Below are 16,711 nucleotides of genomic sequence, written 5' to 3' on the forward strand. Positions count from 1 at the left end.
CAATGTAGTGTAGTTCATCAGATGCTGCAACTCTACTGACCAAGAAACTCTCACTTTTTGAGTAATTCCCACAAGTGGCAGATGGTTTCTTTAAATCCTCAATTCACTAGGGAGCAGTGGAAACAAGCTGGAACACGACATTGACATATTCATCACCTTTTACTAGTATTATTTACTTACTTATAATATTTATTATGGCTAATTAGTAAACAGTTGCCAATTTAAACATCCAGCATACATGAAGCAACATTAGCATTCATTTGGAGTCATGTTTCTGGCCACACAACTGATGATTATAAGTCCAATATTCTCCAATAAATTCTCCTTTGTTTGGTGCTGAGCAGCTAGTGAACAGTGGGATCAGCAGAGGTTTTTGTTGCTGAGAACAGCTGCCTGTTGCACTAGGCATTCAGAATTACACAATTTGAAACATTCTGTTTTTGGGACATGCCACAGAGAAAGCTTGAATTGGGGAGTAATTCATGAAGAATGAACAACACTAACCACACATGTAATAGCTCCACCCAAAACATCATGCAGTAGAGCCACCTTCCAGACTGATTCCAGAGGTAGTTACACAGTATAAATACAATTAATAACCAGCTGCAAATCAAACACTCAAAACATGACTTCTCTGTTAACTTCAACAATGACTAGTATAGAGCTTGGAGGATGGACTGAGGCGCAGGATGCAACTGAGGAAACTCAGAAGATTTGTGATCAGGTGAGTCTCAATCTACCATTATTCTTCAAAACCTCTACACACACAACTCGCTGGTTTGCATTTCAGTCTGGATTTACATCATACTTTCATCATACACAGGTGAAGCACCAAGTGGAGGAAAAGACAGGCAAGAACTATGTGGAATACAGAGCAATTGAATACAGGAATCAGCTTGAGAATGGAGAAACATTTCTCATCAAGGTAAATAATATCGTAAATAGATGTGTCTTTACAGGTTGAATTAATTGTGACATTCAGTTGAATCAAATGTCATGTCAAATTCATGGCAGGACAGGACAAGACCAGTTAAACACACCCTTGATGGTAGAAGATCCTCACTGTTCAACAACAACAGGATCAAGATGAAAATATTTTTTCAGATGTCCAATTTTCCTCTTTTTTTTCTGCAGGTTCATGTTGGAGGAACGGACTACATTCATCTGAGGGTCTTGCAAATAATTCCTCTTGTCAGAGGCGTGCCGAGCCCAAAAGATTTTCTACAAGGTGTAGAGCAGCACAAAACCAAAGATGACCCCCTCGTACCTTTTACAAACTGATTAAACAACCTGTTTCAATAGTGAAGTACTTACAGGCTGCAGTCTCATATTAAAATGCTCAGCTTCTTTATTCTGAAATGATTTGACGTTGATTTTGAATGTATTAACTCTTACAGATAAAGATATTTGATGGAATGCATTACATGCTAAATAAACAATAAAGATTGAAGCATTAAAACAATCTCTACATCTCTTGTGGTTCTTATATGCATCATTTTGTCTTTTGTTAAGTCTGATTACTAAAATAAAAGTCGCCTTGGCTGCAAAAAATGGTTATAAATAAATTAAAAAAGGTAAATCCATTGCTTAAGTCAACACAAACCTTAATAGGCATTTTTTAACCTTCTGATTACCGGAAACACTTTCTTAGTCAGTTAGTTGACGGGTGCCCTTGAGGAGGAAAATGTATTTTTATACTTTCTTCTGAGATTACTGAGTGAGGAGCGTACAGAATCTAACCAAACGAGGAAATACACTGACATTAAGTCCTGTCTGCCAATTTTCCTGAATGAAGCAAAATCAAAGAATACTAACCATGTTAAGAGTCTACAGCCTGCTAGCAGCTCTGTGAGGCTGTACTGATGCACAGTGGTGTTTTGAGCTCTATGCTAACCTGCTCACATCATTAGGATTCATTGGAACCATGAACTGTACAACATATGTCAATCCACATGACAGTTGTTAAGACATTTCAGATATTTAAATATGTCTTAAGACCCATGCAAAAAGATTATTACCAGGTGTTTTGCAAGACAGGACATCAGGTGTGATGTGGATGAGAACTTGTGGCGGAACGCAAAATAGAGAGATGACTCACGGTCCTTTATCTGTAGCTATCCCATACAAGTATTTTCTGGAATGACTTTAGTTTAATTTTGTGCACTGTGGATTACTCTATGCAAAGAAAGAAAGAAAGAAAAAGAAAAAGAAAGAAAGAAAGAAAGAAAGAAAGAAAGCCAACTGAAGCATGTTGCATGCTGTATTTTCATCTCATATCGCGGTGAACCCAATCTTATTAATAATTTATCAGATCATCTATTAATACTACATAAAAGTCAGTTTATGTTTTTTTTTTTTTATGTATAATATCTGTATAATCTGTATAAGAGTCTCTCCAAATATCAGGGAAGAGGTGCTGATGTAGCAGCCAAAGCTGAACAGAGTAGGCGGATGTCTATCTGGATGGAATGGTTACAAATAAATTACAAAAGGTAAATAACTCCCTTCAGTTTGCACAAAGTTTAACACGGATATTCCTAACTTCACTGGGATGAAAAAAATAAATAAAACTTCCTCATGTTTTGAGTTCTGATTACACAAATCAGGCAACATCTTCTTACTTTCACTTACTTGGCGGGTGCCCTGGAGAAGGAAAATATTATAAACTATGAACTATAGTAAACTATAAACTGGAATTAAAAAGGTAAATCAATTGCTTGCTTTGGCTGCGAACCCTTTTCATACTTTCTTCTGAGGAATTAGTCCCAATGAAATCTGTCCACAGTGAGTTTGGTGGATCCTGAGTAACTGGGACACAGTTTCTGTAAATTATAGTAAAATAAAATGACACAATTGGGAGAAAAAGTTTTGTTTTGTGATTTGGGAAACCTGAGTCTGACGAGGAGTGTCTTTCAGTGAGCCTTCCAGCATATTACTCACATATTACAGCCTTGTGGTATTTGGAAAGTATTTTTTTTAAATAATTATGTCATTTTATGTATTGCAGGTGAACATTGGATACAGTGTGCACTGGTTAATACAAGCAATATAATTTTTTTCCATTGAAATATGTTACTTTGTATGGATTTATAGGCCTACCTTTGAGCACTAGATGGAGTATGAGTGCTGTCTGTTGTTAAGGACTGCTAAGTTTTTGTCCAGGCCCATACATGAGGTGGATTTTTAATAACATGCAACATTATAGCTACGTGTTTATTTTAGAGGTAGCAAATGGCCATCACACTTGGATAGGAGAACATGTTTGTACGTTTATAAAACCAATGTATTACTGCTTACATGCATCCTGATAAAGTTCCCTTGGCCTTTGGAATTAAAATAGCCCCACATCATCACACACCCTTCATCATACCTAGAGATTGGCATGGTTGTATGTCAGTTAACCTAATAGCTGGTTTGATTTGCATTGAGAGATGATTTAATGAAAGTACCCCATGCCAATCTCTAGGTATGGTGAAGGGTGTGTGATGATGTGGGGCTATTTTAATTCCAAAGGCCAAGGGAACTTTATCAGGATGCATAGTATCCTGGATCCATGAAATAACTGGCCTTTAAAAATAAAAATCTGCCTGCCTCTATGGGAATTTACATTGTAGCAAAGTGTAATTTCTTCAGTGTTGTCCCATTAAAAGATATAATGAAATATTTACTAAAATGTGAGGGGTGTACTCACTTTTGTGAGATACTATATATATATATATACACATAATATTACCCTTAAATTCTTGGTTCAAGCTAAATAAATAAAAGATACTTTAAAGACATCAGTGATAGGCTATTGTAATGCGACCTGTTGTCATTTTTTTTATGGTCATTGTGTAATGAGGGACAAAGTGTTACTGTTGGGAGACAAATGTCGTCCATGTTCTGGTACCAGAGTTGATTCTGAGAGCTGTATCAGTGTTCTGGTTTCTCCAGTAGCCTACATTTTAGATTGTTAGATTAACTGCTGTGCTGAAGTGAATATCGCTTTAAGAGAGATGTCTGAACAGTTTTGAAAAAGTTAACTCAGTATAGAGAATAGTGAGTTATCAATTGTCATTGTTGTTGCTTTTCTTTCGGAGGAGTTTGATTTGTGAAATAGCTGCATGTGAGGGCGTTTCAGCTGGCAGAGAAGAAAAGTGAAGAAAAAGGAGTTGGACAAAGACATAAGACACACAAACAAGTCTAGGCTTAATGGCAGCTGTTGCCATCGCTCCAGGTTCTTGAGTGATTTATGATCTTAAGATTACACCGTCCTTTTATGCAAATCATATCTAACAAACTAATAAACAAGAAATAAGTGATAAACACTGTAAGATAGGCGCAGAAGCGGGTTATAGAGCATTGTAAGCCAACAGGAAAATCTTCTTATTTTTAGATGTTAGACTATCAATATTTATTACCATTAAACTCTGACTTATTGAGTTTTAACTGTTCAATAATTTCTCTTAGAGTAAAGTTCAAACCAAACATGCTACTTTAATAACCTTTAAATACATTAGTATTATTTTTCTTGTCTGCTCCAAAAGGTTTGGATATACCCTTTTTGAGAAGTGCCACAGAGAAAGCTTGAATTATGGAGTAATTCATGAAGAATGAACAACACTAACTCTACCTGTACTGTAGCTCCACCCAAAACATCATGCAGTAGGGCCACCTTCCAGTCTGCATCCAGAGGTAGTTACACAGTATAAATACATTTAATAACCAGCTGAAAATTAAACACTCAAGGCACGTAAAAGCAGACTTCTCTGTTAACTTCAACGGACCTTGTGACAATGGCAACCAAACTTCCTAAAGTGCCTGAACGCCAAAAGCCTGGAATGCCTGGAGGACAGAGTGAGGTAAGGGATGCCACTAAGGAAATTCAGAAGATTTGTGATCAGGTGAGCTTCAATCTACCTACATTCTTCAAAACCTCCACACACACAACTCACTTGAATGCATTTACATCATATTTTATTTACACAGGTGAAGGGCCAAGTGGAAGTAAAGACGAAGAAGAAATATGTGAAATTCACAGCAGTTAATTACACATCTCAGTCTACGAATCCACCTAAACTCCGTATCAAGGTAAAACATTGTGGTTGGTGAAAAGGAAGTTTGAAAGCATCAGATGTCTGTCTTTGTATAGGCCAATATACAGGTTGAGTTAATTGTTACATCCAGTAGAATCTAATGTCATGTCAAATCCATAGCAGGACAGTAAACACCAGTTAACCCTCAGGGGTCTGGGGGTATTTTCAGCCACACATATGATTTTGGCATGCTCTGATGTTATCAACTTGAACAAATCTAAGCAGTATTTTCAAAGTCACATGGATTTTTGTATTCAGCAAAAGTTTAGATACAATAACATCTAAGTAGAATGTATATTCATAATTGTAAATGATGTTTTAAAACTGTGCTGAAATTTGTGAAAAAACATGACCTTACATTGTAACAAACTGTTTTAGTCACTTGAGGTGATTCAGTGAAGTCTCAGGTTTGTACCAATCACACTTTCATCTGCTCCACTGTTTTATATAATTAAACAGATCACTGATGGTAGAAGACACTGTTCAGCAACACAAGATCAAGATGGATGTTTTTCAGATGTCCACGTTACCTCTCTTTTTCCTGCAGGTTCACACTGGAGGAGAACACTACATCCATCTGATGGTCTCACAGTCACTTCGCAATGGCAAAGAAGAGATTGAGCTGCTCGGTCAACAGGAGAACAGAACCAAAGACGACATCCTAGTCTGATCACACAATCAGTTTCAACAGTGAAATGCTTACAGGCTGCAGTCTCATATTAAAATGCTCTGTTCTTCATTCTGAAAGGATTTTACATTAATTTCGAATGTATGGACAAATAAAGATAAAGCTATTTGGTGTTGGGAAGCAGCAAGTTGAAAGCACTACCTCTTAAATAAATAATAAAGAAAGTCTTTCAAAAATCTATATTTCTTGTGGTTCTTATATGCAGCTTTTGCTTTTATTTTGTGAAGCCAGATTTCTAAAATAGATGCTGTCTTGGCTGGAATGGTTACAGACCAGGAAACATTTTTTTACTGTCAGTTACTTGACAGGTTCACTGGAGGACTCGGAGGAAAATACATTTCATAGAGAGAGAGAGAGAGAGAGAGAGAGAGAGAGAGAGAGAGAGAGAGAGAGAATAGTACCCAACAACAGTATACAGTCAGTCAGTGTTGTGGTACTAGAGTTGATTCTGAAATCTGAGGCAATGTGTTTTGGTTGCTTCAGTAGTCTACATTTAAGATGTTGGAGAAATGTCATAAAATCTCAACAAATCTGATTCATCTTGTACAAAATGAATTAAAATAGTTCCATTTTAACATATTTCTTACACCACGATGGACAGTAAGATACAGCAGTTTTTACCTGCTGCAAAACTGCATTTAACAACCCCCGCCCCCCGCCCCACCCCCACCCATCAGGATCTGCATGGCCACTTTATATAAAAAAAGACACTTAGGAACTCTTCCTTTATGTTGCACATTTCAAATATCTTCATCTTTAATTTTCTGTATTGTTTGATTTTGCCTTACAATTGCACTATTTAGAATGTATTACTCTATTGTATAAATTACTTATCTTTCTTTATCTTATTTGTACATATTACTTATCTTTTTTAACTTTATTTGTATATATTTCTTATCTTTTAGATTATACTTGTTGTATGTGTCCTTATTGCACAGTGGGTCGGAGAGAAACGTATTTTCAATTGTTCTGAATGTCTGGCACATATTGCAGAATTGACAATAAGGTTGACTTGACTTGACTTGTTTTATATATTGAGACAGGATAACAACTGTATGTGTTGTTTTTCTTTCTGCGGGAATTTGTGAAATAGCTGCAGGCCAGGGTCGTTTTAACTGGCAGCCAGTGTGCAGAAAGGGGTTAGGCAAAGACATTTTTCCACAGACCCAATGAAGACACAAACAAGTCTATTCATTGTGTGGGAACCTGTTCCAAAAAAGGTAAAAAGGCAGCACAGCTCAGATTTCAAGTTGAGGAGGATAAAATACTCCCATTTCACAAGACTGAACTAGAACCCGACCAATATATCGGCGGGCCGATATTACCGGCTGATATTAGGCATTTTCCAAACTATCGGTATCGGCATTTATAATGGCCGATAAATTAATATTTAATAATAATAATAATAATAATAATAATAATAATAATAATAATAAAAATGGATGATACACTCTTCAACCATGTTCTGAGTGTTGGCGTTGCATAGTTTGTCCACCAGAGGGCGCTCTACAATGTCCCTGTTGGCAACACTCGTGTTTAACCCTTTAAGTTTCATATCTTAAGTTTGTATTTTTATACATTTTATTTATCAGAACTTTAATATACAGTATTTTGATATTCCTCTGTTCTGTTGTGACAATAAAACATTATCATTTTATTTTAGTGAGGACTACAAGAAATCTATATATATTGCCCGATATATCGGAATATCGGATTTTTAAATCACCAAATATTTGTATTGATATCGGCCTTAAAAATCCTTTATCGGTCGGGCTCTAGAACGAACACTCCCATAAGTTGTTTGTTCAAGCAGTAATACCACTCATATTTCTGTGTATAGTGACGGCACCCTCTAGTGGCCTTCCGCAATTATGACGTAAGCAAAGCAGTAAGTAAGGTGAAGAAGTTTTTTTATTAATTTTTTGTATTGCTTTAGTTTAAACAGGAGCAGTACAGTAAAAATCCGTATTACAATGTACACAGTAATCACTGCTATATCAAGAAATATAGTCAAGAAATACAGTACAGGAATTTTACATCAAATACATGATAAACAAATAAAATAAACAAACAAAAATTCAATTCAATTCAATTCAATTCGGGTCTGAAGTAGCCTACTTGAAATCAATTTGAAATGTCTAAATAATCTTATAATTTTTGCCAATTTAGAGCTCCTGAGTTTTAAGTTTTCTATGTTGATCAGATGTGTTTTAAAATTTGTATTTAAAAAAAAGGGGGAGAGTATTTTTTTAAGCCAACTGTCCCACAATACGCTAAACGACCTATATCGTCATATGGTTCGGAGTATTTTTTGTCTTTTGATTACTGTTAGATTTTGTTCCAAAAACAAATGGCCACTGTTGACATTGTTCCAGGTTATTGATGGTTATGTGTGGAAAATCACAAGAACCACTGTGACATATTATTTTACATAGATTTGTGGGATAACATGAGGGTACAACCCTACTGCCTTGTGGACTAAACTCCTGCTGTGTAGTTGAACATCATTCAAACGAACCCACAGAACTTTATTTTAAATTCTAGTGGAGATCCCAAGTTTCTAATAATACCAAATGTCAGGCTGAATTTAGGAAAATGTTAAATAAATATAGCCTATGCACAATTTCTCCCCAATCACTGAATAATATAATCAGTAATATTATTAAATGTATTACTGAATCTTAAAAAAAAACTAGTTTTTCAACAGTTAATACTTAGGCTACAGGCTGCAGTTGAATATTAAAATGCTCCGCTTCTCTTTGAAAAAAATAAATAATTTAACATTGATTTTGAATGTATTAACACTCAGATATAGATATTTGGTGTTGGGAAGCAGCAAGTTTAATGCACTACCATCTAAGAGATAAAGATTAAAGCATTAAAATCTATATTTCTTGTGTTTCTTATACATTGAGTTTTTCTTTTGTGAAGTCAGCGTTCTAAAATAGATGTCATCTTGGATGGGATGGTAACAAAAAAGAAGAAAAAAAAAAGGTAATCTGTATAGTTTACACCCACCTTACTACAGACTTAGCTTTTTAACCTTCTCATGTTGTGAGTTCTGATTACACTGTGGAGGAAGGTCTGGCAATGCGAGACTAGATCACACAAACCAGGAAACAATTTATTAATGTCAATTACCTGATGGGTGCTCTAGATGAAGATAGTATATTTCATACTTTCTTCTGAGATCAACGAGTGGGGAACATACAGAATCCAACCAAAAACAAAGAAGACTAACAATATTAAGAGTCTACAGCCTGCTAGTAGCTCTGTGAGGCTGTACTGACATGCTCACATTGTGTCATTAGGATTCATTATCTGGGAATCATGAAGGTCCAAGGTCCAATCCACTTGACATTTGTTGAAATATTAAAATCCGTACAAGAATTTAAGACTGAGAAGTCAAAACTGTATCACTGCATTTAATGTAGAAAACACGAAGTTCATCAAAAGACTTAAATGATTTAAATCACAGACAACACACTTGAAAACATTTAATTTCCTTTAAAAAAAAAGAAAAAAAAAACTTTTTTTGTACAATGTTTCTCATTAAAGAAGCTCACGGATGACTGTTTTACAGCTGTGGTAATGCAATACAATAATCACAATGGAATACAAGTGTGTTGGAGAAGAGGTCTGAGTGGTCTGGATGGTCTGCAGCCTGCAGTCAAGACTCCGCAGCAGGTCACAGTTTCAGCTCCGGTCTGGATTCAAACCTCTCGAGTGAAGCAGCTCCTCTCATTGGACCTTGGTCTTCACTTCACCTTCGGGGGTATGTAGTGGATTCTGCACCTTTCACTGAAAACCTGACCACAGGAAATCAGGATTAAGTACGATATAGGATAATGACAGAGCATTTTTCTGTGATTATAGGACATTACTAATAACAGTGAGCATACCTTGAGACTTCTATCATTGACGACCTCTTCAACATTCAGCTCTGATTGCATAAGCTTTAACTGGAGACGTGGAAGAAAAAATATATTACTTAATTTATTGTTTTTACTCAAAGTATGATGACAGAATTGTTATATATATATATATATATATATATATATATATATATATATATATATTTCTGTCTTACACAATTTTTTTATATAAATCTATTCCACACAAAAACATATCCACTATCAAGCTATAAACATAGTTTTATGGATAAGACAGAGGGTCAGATTTTTATGATTATGTCCAAGGTTTGAGATGCACATGTCTAAAAGTACTCCAGTGATTTGATAAGTTAGTGGATTAGCATGGGACAAATAAAGAAATGGTCCTCATTTAAGCAGCAGAAGCCAACATATTCTGAATGTACTCCCTACTACAAGTCAAACCCTAAAAATACTCAATTCTAAATTTCCAATAAGAGATCTTGATAGCACTTTTCATTAGATTCCTCCCTGCTAGGGCTGTCGCAGTGAAGGGACTTTCCCTGTGGTGATTTAGGGTGGTGTGCTGTAGTTCTTCTGCCAGTAAATGTTTAGCTGTCGCTGTTAGCAACAGGTGCTGAGGTTAGCACAACAAGCTGACCGATGTGCGAGTGTGAAACGCCAGAGCTGGCACACCCATCAGTTGGTTCCTGGTCAGCTACAACAGCAATGGGGAGAGAGTTGTGTACAAGACGAGGATGGTGTGTCACCGTTGCTCCACCGTTGTAAGTTCTGGAAATGGAAATGCATCCAACATGCTAATGCACATTAGACATCATCATCCAGATGTGGCAATCACTGGAACGAGGAAAAAAAACAACCTGGAGCCCGAGTCCTTATCTTGATGCTTTCTTTAGATGGAGCAATTAAATCCTTTCGTTAAACACCCTCTTTTGTTTACTCTTAAATTACACTCTTAACTCTGAGTTAATATAAGTGTGAACATAGCGGTTGTGGCGGTTGGCCTGTGCGTGGTATTGTAACATTTCCTCCTAAATACCCACATCTTTTAAACTTCACCCCTCATCGTAATGCAGGCTTTCTATTAAAATATATAAAAAGTATTTGTTCTTTATGCCCAATCCGCGACAACCCTAACAACATCACTATGTCATCATCTGGGTTATTTTTTCAATCTTTGGAAAATTCCCCCTATATACTAAAGCCACAGAGGACATTATACAACGGTTTTACCAGGCAGAGTAATAAGTAAGTGGGTAAGTAATACTTTTACTCCGATACATTTTTTATGTGCTCCATCGTTACAATTATAAAAATGTTACGAAACATTCCAAACCCACATTATCACTGCCAGAGCGGTAGATGGCTCTGTCACCAGGTTTGATGAAGCTGGCTCATCATTGAGCGAATCAAGAGATCAAGCTGTCTTATAAGAAGGCCGCGCTACGAAAAATTCATCGTCGAATTTGAAGAAACATATCAAGTTACAAATATAATTGACTATAATTTGACTGCTTTCTTTAATAACTACATAACACAATACTTGTACTTTTACTTTCAGTACTTGAGTAGTACATTTTAAAATAAACTACTTGCAATACTTAAGTACAAAAAATGTTGAATACTTTAGTACTTCCACTTAAGTGTGGTGCTTAAAGAGCACTTCAACTTGTACTCAAATCACTTTTTTGATAGAGCACTTGTACTTTTACTCAAGTCTGGGTCTCTAGTACTTTATACATGTCTGCATCTACAGCTTAGTGGTGTTTGGAGCCCACTAGTGTTACAAACAGGACTTACTTTGGTTTGCTCTTTTCTGAGCTGTTTGAGGAGTGTCAGGTTTTCGCTGTCTTTTGCTCTCTCTTCACGCAGCTGTCCCACCACCTCAGATGTTTGGGCTATACAGGACTTGATAGCTTTGTCTCGGGTCAGATGGGCCTCCATCATCTGTGGAATGCATGAGATTATTATAAGAACTGCTTCAGCAATTTTATGAAAAAGCTAGGAGGTAACTTGGACACACGTTATTTTAGTCATGACTGTCACTCACAGATTCATATAGTTGTTTGCATGTTTGTGTGGCATCCACTTTGCCTGAGAAGGAGACTGTGGGCACGGTGGTGTTCAGAGAATGGACGATGCGGTCATCTATGGTGCGCATCAACTTTAGCACCTCCTGAGAAACAGTGTGGCAACAAGATAGGCAGCAGCTCAGTTCAAGTAAACGTTAAAGCAATCAGTTTAAGGTCACAAAACATGTGTTATGCTGAAATACTTGGCATGTTTTCTCTGGTTATCAGAACATAGCCTGATGTCTTAAAAATCACATACTAAATCTGGCCAACAGCCAACACATATATTTCTCCACATACTGTATTTGTGCTCAGTACAAATGAAACTGAGTATCAGAATGGGAACTGATGACCTTTCTGGCTTAAAGAGAGAGACAGCTGCTAAAACAGAGCGTTTCAGACAGAGGGTGAATACAGGTATATTCAGACAGACGATATGATAAAAAATAAAAAATGTAAAGGGTGCATAGGCTACACGTTCTTGTAGAAACCCAAGATACAAGTATGAACCTGAAAATGAGCATAATATGGGACCTTTAAACAACAGGTCAGGTATCACATGCTGGCCGGGTATGTTTATCTGGAGACCCGTGACTTTCAGACCATATGCTGTCTGTTTTCAGTCCTGCTGATCCAGTCTGGCTCCTAAAACTCTTACAGAGCAAAACGTGTGAACATTAGGATCAGGAGTCACTCAACCACTGGTTTACACAAAAATAAACACGACATGTGAACTTTCACACGGTTACGATTCGGATCGCTACCAATCCGTGACAAGTTAGCACTGATCGATTAACCCTTCGTTACAATTACCTGAAACATTGAAAAGTCCTCACAGTTTAAAGTTCCACCGGGCGCCGCCATAGTGGACTGCAGGGTCCTCTCTAGACACAACGCTAGTGGCTGTTCAAGACAGTGCCTGAATAAAACACTGCGGTCGATAGCGTATGATATTATATTTATCGCGGTTAACTTTAAATTCAATGTCTCTATTTAAATAAACGTACCATCTAAAAAATTGGACATAGAACACTAAATTATGACGAAATCAGCAGACTAGTATTTTATACCGTTCATTGGAGCGATACGTCGACGCGACCGCCATATTGGGACGGAGTAGCTATGCCTCCTATGTCTATCGAGGCAGGTCTATTCACAATTAAAATCATAATTTCTCGCTGGATTTTTAACTGATTTGCTTTGTTACAAATGTCAGACATGTAGCCTATGTATAATATGATACTTGGTTTAATTAAAATGGTGGTTTTCATACCAAAATCCATTATCTGGTGTAACAGTATACTTTATAGCTTTAAAACGGGTGATCAGTATATAATAATTCACCTCTGTAAAGTTGTCATAAAGCTATGAAATTAGCTATAGAGACCAAAGCCGTTTTTGTACTAGGCTGTAATCGTGCTTAATTTCTGTTGAGAAGTTGGGATGTTTTAACATTGGGGGTCTGGTGATTGACTCGTCTCGAGGAAAAGCAGTACAGCTGCCACTGGAATAGTAACATGACAAACATCATTTTCTGCATCGTACTGATATATATTACTAATAACTGAAATAAAAAAATACTTGTCCTTACATAAGCTAGCATTACCTTACCATATATCGCACAAAAGTCTGGCCTTTCTATGAGTCTTATGGTCAGCCGTAAGCCCTACTCCGTCCCAAAATGGCGGCTGCAGAGACGCGTGAGACACACATAAGCCAAGACGTGTATCATTTTTCGATCAGGCATACAGTAGAGGCTCATACGCTTATGTGACGGGGTCCTGTTGGGCAATGGTAAAAGCGCAGTTAGTTGACTTTTAACACCTGACGGAGGACAGAGGTGTTACGCAGTTTAATGGATTGATAGACACGTTATATCTTATTTACTTTAACATAAAGAGCATGAATTTCGTCAGATCTCGGATTTCCATTAGCAACTTTATAGGTTCGTATCGATACATTTGATTTCTGTGTTGATTTGATTATCATCTGGCTAGTTTAGCATTACCAAACCTCTACAGCGCTGTGGAGTAACGTTAATAGTCAGTATCTTTCTCCCACTTAACTTAATCGTTGTAAACTTAGTAATCGTATTATATATTTGGTATTTTTCCTATTCGTTCTTTGAATGTCAAACGTCATAATTCGATTAAATTATTCTGACGTGGCTATAAAAGGTGTTAATAGGACTATGGCTTGGTATCATTCAAAATGTTCAATACTGATACCGGTTCTTTAACGAAAAATATAAAAAGCCTTACTAAAAAACTTTGCCCTAGCAAACTTTTTAAAATTATTTTTATACAATATTTCTAGGCTTTGACACACCTCCGTTTTATTATGAAAGTGGCCAGCACACCTTATTATTATGAGGTATCTTGTGGGCACTTTTTTGTTTAGTTGTGATATTTTGGCATGGATTAGTTCAGTGTTTTATGATTAGACTGAAATGATTAGAACACAAAATAAATCAACCATAGCTTAATCATTTAAGTAATTTTACTCAAACAAAATATTTGCCTCTTAGTTGTGATTATTTACTGCTATTCTTTGTCTTATGTGATCGTAAACTGAATATCATTAGTTTTTGGACTGTTTGACAAAACAAAACACTTCAGTAGGCCTAAGTAACTTTGGGATATTGAGATGGGCATTCTTCTTTATTTTCTGACATTTTATAGACCAAATGATTAGTTGAGAAAATACTCATCAGTTTAACCAATATCAAAATAATAGTTTTAGACTTAGTTATTATTCCTACATCCAATATACTCATGTTTTTCTTATTTGCATTTTTTTTTAAATATCTCAACAGGTCAGAGGTGCAGACAGGTCACTGAAACATGGAGCCATAGAGGGATGTGCAATAAACCACAGGAGGCCAAAGCAGAGCCTCCTGCAGCTCCAGCACAAGGTAGAGTTTTGGATCATAGGCAGACGGCCTTATTAATAATTTACTACCACACATGTATTCTGTTCACCTGTAATTCAGAATACTCTGTGTGTGTGTGTGTGTGTGTGTGTGTGTATATATATATGAAAACTGATGGTGTGTGTTTTCCCATCGTCATTTATTTGTCTTGTAAGTCATACCATACATGCTTCAATCAGACAAGCAGTTCAGTCCTACAAATTCCCACTTAATCAGAGAAAGGGATCGCCAATCTTACAGGAACACGGAGAAGAGATTTTCATTTGGGATGAGCTGTAACTTTTTTAAGTTTTAAGAAAGTTGTATTCCTCAGAATATCACAGACATATGAAACATCCCCATAATGATTGTCATAGGATTTTGTACATCACAGGTCACTTGTTATCATAGCAAGTGTGTGAAAGTTTTCTTTAGTCCCATAGGGAGGAGGGACACAGGAAGCGAGGTTACAATCTGGGGTGATGGAGCTAATGAATGGGGCTTGTGAAACTGAACTCTGTGAATTCTTTCTTCAAAATGTGGATTTGTAAATTTAAACTTAGTTTGTTCTTTCTAACATGGGCTTTCTTTTATACAGTACCTCGTGCCGCGTTCAGACTCCCAGGCTACAGACCCTCAAATCTGGACAAGAAGATGCTGGTCTGGTCTGGACGTTTTAAGACAGCAGACCAGATACCAGAGCTTGTGTCGTAAGTAGCCTCTTCCTGTTTATGCCAGACCAACCAGCACAATCGCATCTGATTGGCTCTTTGCGTGATTTAGTTAAGATGCATCACAAGAACAGAGCTAACTAACTGGATGAGCGGTGGTGCTGCTGTGGGTAGCTGATGTTCCAAGATGGCTACAGTTCAAACAAGGCGTCTGTCTTTGGCTGGAGGTAATTACTGTGGTTCCTGAAATCAGGGTGGAGATCATATCTGATCTTCTTCAGTGATAAAAGACCTGATTGTCACGCATACAAACTGCAGACCTCCGACCTTTTGCATACATAATGAACCAAGACGGGAAAAAAATTGTAATTAATGTTGACATAAGAGACTGAGAGAAGCATAAATAGCTGGTGGTGATTGTTGCCATTATGGTCATTGCACATTACTTGTGTTCTGAGCTTGAACAGAGCCTGCTTGTTGATGCTTTCTACATTGTTTTTCATTACAATATTGTTTTTTGAAGCATTTAAATATCTGACTACAATGACATTGGTTTGTACACCTGCCTGTGTCTTCCACAGGTTTGAGATGATTGATGCTGCCAGAAACAAAGTCAGAGTGAAAGCCTGCTATGTGATGATGGCGACCACAATAGCGGCCTGTCTGTTGATGGTGTTCCTGGGCAAACGGGTGAGTGACACTATATGACTGCATTGTGTTTGCAGGCATTGTTTTCTCCAGTATCTGTTTACAAGTAGGGGAATCTTGGTTGAATGGTTAACAATGTGAAGGAGCAGTTTTATCCTTGCCTTTGTTGCACACAAAAGAAATCCAAGTTTTTCAGATCTTATCTGTAATGTGTCTGATTTTGTCGCAGGCTGCAGGCAGGCATGAGTCCCTGACGGGTCAAAACATGGAGAAGAAAGCCAGATGGAGGGAGGAACTACAAAGAGAGAAGGAAGCTGCTATTGCCCTGTCTGAGAAGGCTCAGTGATGGAAGACAACTAGTCCCTGCACAACCCCCCCCCCCCCCCCCCTTCCTCCCTGCCTGTATATCATAACATCAGAGCTCCCCACTCCCATCCTAGAGAACAACCAAAAGATATCAGAGCAGTTAATACTTCATAGTTTTGCAGCTTGGAGATTGACCTCAACACACAACTATGGATTTAACCATTTTTGAAACCTAATGTAAGGTTTTATCTTTTCAGTGAATATATTGAGGTTATAAACTGAAACCTGTTTTTCAGGAAACAGCCCTAACAATTATTGTATCATCAATATTTGGTTGTATCAGAGGAGAGTGGAAACACACACTGACTTTAATGTGATGGAGCTTTTAGGAGTTTTATAATGAATTCCTGGCATTTACTACGCAGCAAAATAATGATTTTCAGA

The 16,711-nt window shown here is 37.1% G+C and overlaps 4 protein-coding genes across 6 annotated transcripts; 3 read left to right on the forward strand and 1 right to left on the reverse strand.

Annotated features, from left to right (window-relative positions):
• Positions 1-606: 606 nt before the first annotated feature.
• On the forward strand, positions 607-1,354 carry LOC116037930 (cystatin-A1-like). Its single transcript, XM_031282051.2, has 3 exons — positions 607-724; positions 824-925; positions 1,135-1,354. Exons 1-3 carry the CDS (start codon positions 626-628, stop codon positions 1,279-1,281), a joined length of 348 nt encoding a protein of 115 aa, XP_031137911.1. The 5' UTR covers positions 607-625; the 3' UTR covers positions 1,282-1,354.
• Positions 1,355-4,654: 3,300 nt separating this feature from the next.
• Positions 4,655-5,828, forward strand: LOC116037931 (cystatin-A5-like). The gene is made up of 3 exons (XM_031282052.2): positions 4,655-4,886; positions 4,972-5,073; positions 5,626-5,828. The coding sequence occupies exons 1-3, from the start codon at positions 4,779-4,781 to the stop codon at positions 5,746-5,748; spliced, it is 333 nt and encodes a 110-aa protein (XP_031137912.1). The 5' UTR covers positions 4,655-4,778; the 3' UTR covers positions 5,749-5,828.
• Positions 5,829-9,175: 3,347 nt separating this feature from the next.
• On the reverse strand, positions 9,176-13,449 carry ccdc58 (coiled-coil domain containing 58). 3 transcript variants are annotated; one of them, XM_031282049.2, is made up of 5 exons: positions 13,343-13,449; positions 11,710-11,835; positions 11,460-11,606; positions 9,669-9,728; positions 9,176-9,575 (listed from the first exon to the last, which is right to left on the reverse strand). In XM_031282049.2, the coding sequence occupies exons 1-5, from the start codon at positions 13,343-13,345 to the stop codon at positions 9,525-9,527; spliced, it is 387 nt and encodes a 128-aa protein (XP_031137909.1). In that variant the 5' UTR covers positions 13,346-13,449; the 3' UTR covers positions 9,176-9,524. The 3 variants fall into 3 exon arrangements, with proteins under 3 accessions (XP_031137909.1, XP_031137910.1, XP_031137908.1); XM_031282050.2 differs by lacking the exon at positions 13,343-13,449 and adding an exon at positions 12,568-12,739; XM_031282048.2 differs by lacking the exon at positions 13,343-13,449 and adding an exon at positions 12,545-12,672.
• A 37-nt stretch (positions 13,450-13,486) lies between these two features.
• On the forward strand, positions 13,487-16,414 carry fam162a (family with sequence similarity 162 member A). Its single transcript, XM_031282046.2, has 5 exons — positions 13,487-13,676; positions 14,547-14,645; positions 15,241-15,352; positions 15,895-16,003; positions 16,191-16,414. The coding sequence occupies exons 1-5, from the start codon at positions 13,634-13,636 to the stop codon at positions 16,305-16,307; spliced, it is 480 nt and encodes a 159-aa protein (XP_031137906.1). The 5' UTR covers positions 13,487-13,633; the 3' UTR covers positions 16,308-16,414.
• The last annotated feature ends 297 nt before the right edge of the window (positions 16,415-16,711 follow it).

The sequence above is a fragment of the Sander lucioperca genome, chromosome 1 (genome assembly GCF_008315115.2).
Source record: "Sander lucioperca isolate FBNREF2018 chromosome 1, SLUC_FBN_1.2, whole genome shotgun sequence".
In the NCBI taxonomy this organism is placed as follows: Eukaryota; Metazoa; Chordata; class Actinopteri; order Perciformes; family Percidae; genus Sander; species Sander lucioperca.